Here is a 2,115-nt window from a genome sequence, read left to right as displayed (position 1 = left end):
TGCTTGCCACTATTACGTATAACACTACTGGCTCACTAGAGCCTAAACTACTCTTTTTAAAAATCAATACTCTTATATTAGTAAAATCATTAAAGAACTTCAAGGCTGACTATACTTATGAAAAATATAACTACCTTACGGAGCCAACTCTAGAATCCTGCTCGCTCTAACCCGGATCGAGATAGAGAAGTGTCAGCATCTTGACCCCGTGTAACATGGATTTTATCTATCCTGATATCTACAGGTATCGTAGTGGGCTTTTCATGCACCTATGATGATTTGTACGAAATCGATCGATTAACGAGGGTCTGACGGCGGATTGGTGACGAAGCTTTCTCCGCTGGAACATGCGTGCTCACTGTCATACGCAGCCATAATGAAATCACACTCGGAGCGCGGTTTCTTATTAGCTTGTGATAATTGGATAACGTCCTCCCTATCTTGTGGCTTGCTTCGCTTATCCCAGTAAAGAGCTATTTGCGAACGCAAGCGTCTCACCCTTGGGCTTGTTTGGAGTGTCTTTGACACGAGCACCCGGATTGATGGTAGCGATACGCAAATGCTACCGGCCGCGAGTTCGACCTCTGTCCAAATGGTAGCAGACACATAGTCCCATGTTGGGTCGACAGAGATCCGAAACGTAGTAAGGGCATGGAACCGGATAATTGTGGCGATGCACCCAAGGGATCCGACGGAGAACATGACGACAGCGCCAATTTTTCTGCGTCTCTGGATTTTGAGGTCTCGGATAAAGACTAGTGGCAGGATGAGCAATACCACATCCTGGACAATTGCGCATACCGAGCACCCATAAGCGATCACTTGAGGGTCCATACATGTGCCCTCAATATCGCGATTCCAGTAATATGAAATAGGCTTGCACACGAAGATGGTGATAAAAAAGCTGATGAGGCTCGTGACAACGAGATAGACAATCACGATGTAAGCTGTGATCTTGAACCGCCGCGAGTCAAAAATCTCAAGATAGAATACTACTAATGCAATTTTGATGAGGGTGATCACCAGAATATAGGTAGACCAGGCAATGTAGACTGGAGTATTGTTAGTGGGATGATGCATCATAAAGTTGGACGCCTGATGTAGATAAAAGCTTACAGTATCGCAAGATGGGAAGTAGTGTATTAGCTTTGAGATTCCATAGATGCTCGCCGAACCCTATCCTAGTCATGGCCAAAACGCATCCCAAGGGTAGAGTGGTGAATAGCAGTGTGCCAACAAGAATCCAGTCATCCCATGCAAGGCGCTTGGATACTAGCTTCCCGGCCGTTCGCAGCATGACGTTCATGAGTCCTATAGCGTACAAGATGCCAGAGAACAAGAACATCTCTGTTCTCTTCGAATCTTTTGAGAGATGGCAGAGATCCGCTTGCACCCGCGCTGTGTTTTGAGTATCAGCCATAGTGCAATTATCGAGTAGGCACGTCGCCATGGCTCGTGTGAGGTTTTCGCTCTGACATATGCAGCTAACATCATCCCACAAGCAGCCGCTCGTCGGTATCGCGGTGAACAGACACTGAATCTATCCAGCCGTTAGCGCAATGATTCCAGTTATGGGACGCACTTACTCCGCATGGCGGGATTTCCGCAATTGCAGATGCTTGGGACGTTATACTTGACGCAAAGGCCCGGGCGTTAAAAAACGTCAACAAAAACAAAATGAAGGACTTGGGCATAGCCATCGTTGCGCAAAGCCTTCCTCATGGTCAGAGATTGAGAACATGTTTTATAAGATATGTATTAAGAAAGCCAACGTTTGAAGAAGAGTAGTTTCGTTCTGTCATACCGACAAACCTTCTTTTAAGCTTTATTGACATCGTGCAGATCGAACCTGTCGCAATATTGGTTCGCGCTATTTAGACTAAACGAATGCTAGAAAAGAGGCTATGGCGTATCGACTCGCTTACCCTATGACACTAAGGGAGAGCCTCCCCTTTCCGCGTGGTAGGCGAGCCTCCCCTTCCTCCGCGGAGGCAAGTCTTCTCTTTTCGCGGGGTTGGCTAGTGTTACAAGTAACAAGAAGGATTCTCTCCTTGACAAATGACGAGATGGCTGAAGGCCTATGGACGTCCACGTCAGAAGGTAATGATCATCGCG

General features: G+C 46.8%; 1 protein-coding gene across 1 annotated transcript; it reads right to left on the bottom strand.

Annotated features, from left to right (window-relative positions):
- Positions 1-513: 513 nt before the first annotated feature.
- COCMIDRAFT_65711 (uncharacterized protein) lies at positions 514-1,649 on the bottom strand (the record flags this gene model as incomplete). The annotated part of the gene is made up of 3 exons (XM_007695809.1): positions 514-1,052; positions 1,117-1,540; positions 1,587-1,649. Coding segments are annotated over 3 exons (1,026 nt in total), but the record flags the coding sequence as incomplete, so codon positions are not given.
- Positions 1,650-2,115: the final 466 nt, after the last annotated feature.

This window comes from Bipolaris oryzae, assembly GCF_000523455.1.
Source record: "Bipolaris oryzae ATCC 44560 unplaced genomic scaffold scaffold_482, whole genome shotgun sequence".
Taxonomy (NCBI): domain Eukaryota; kingdom Fungi; phylum Ascomycota; class Dothideomycetes; order Pleosporales; family Pleosporaceae; genus Bipolaris; species Bipolaris oryzae.
This window is presented reverse-complemented; position numbering and strand designations above follow the sequence as displayed.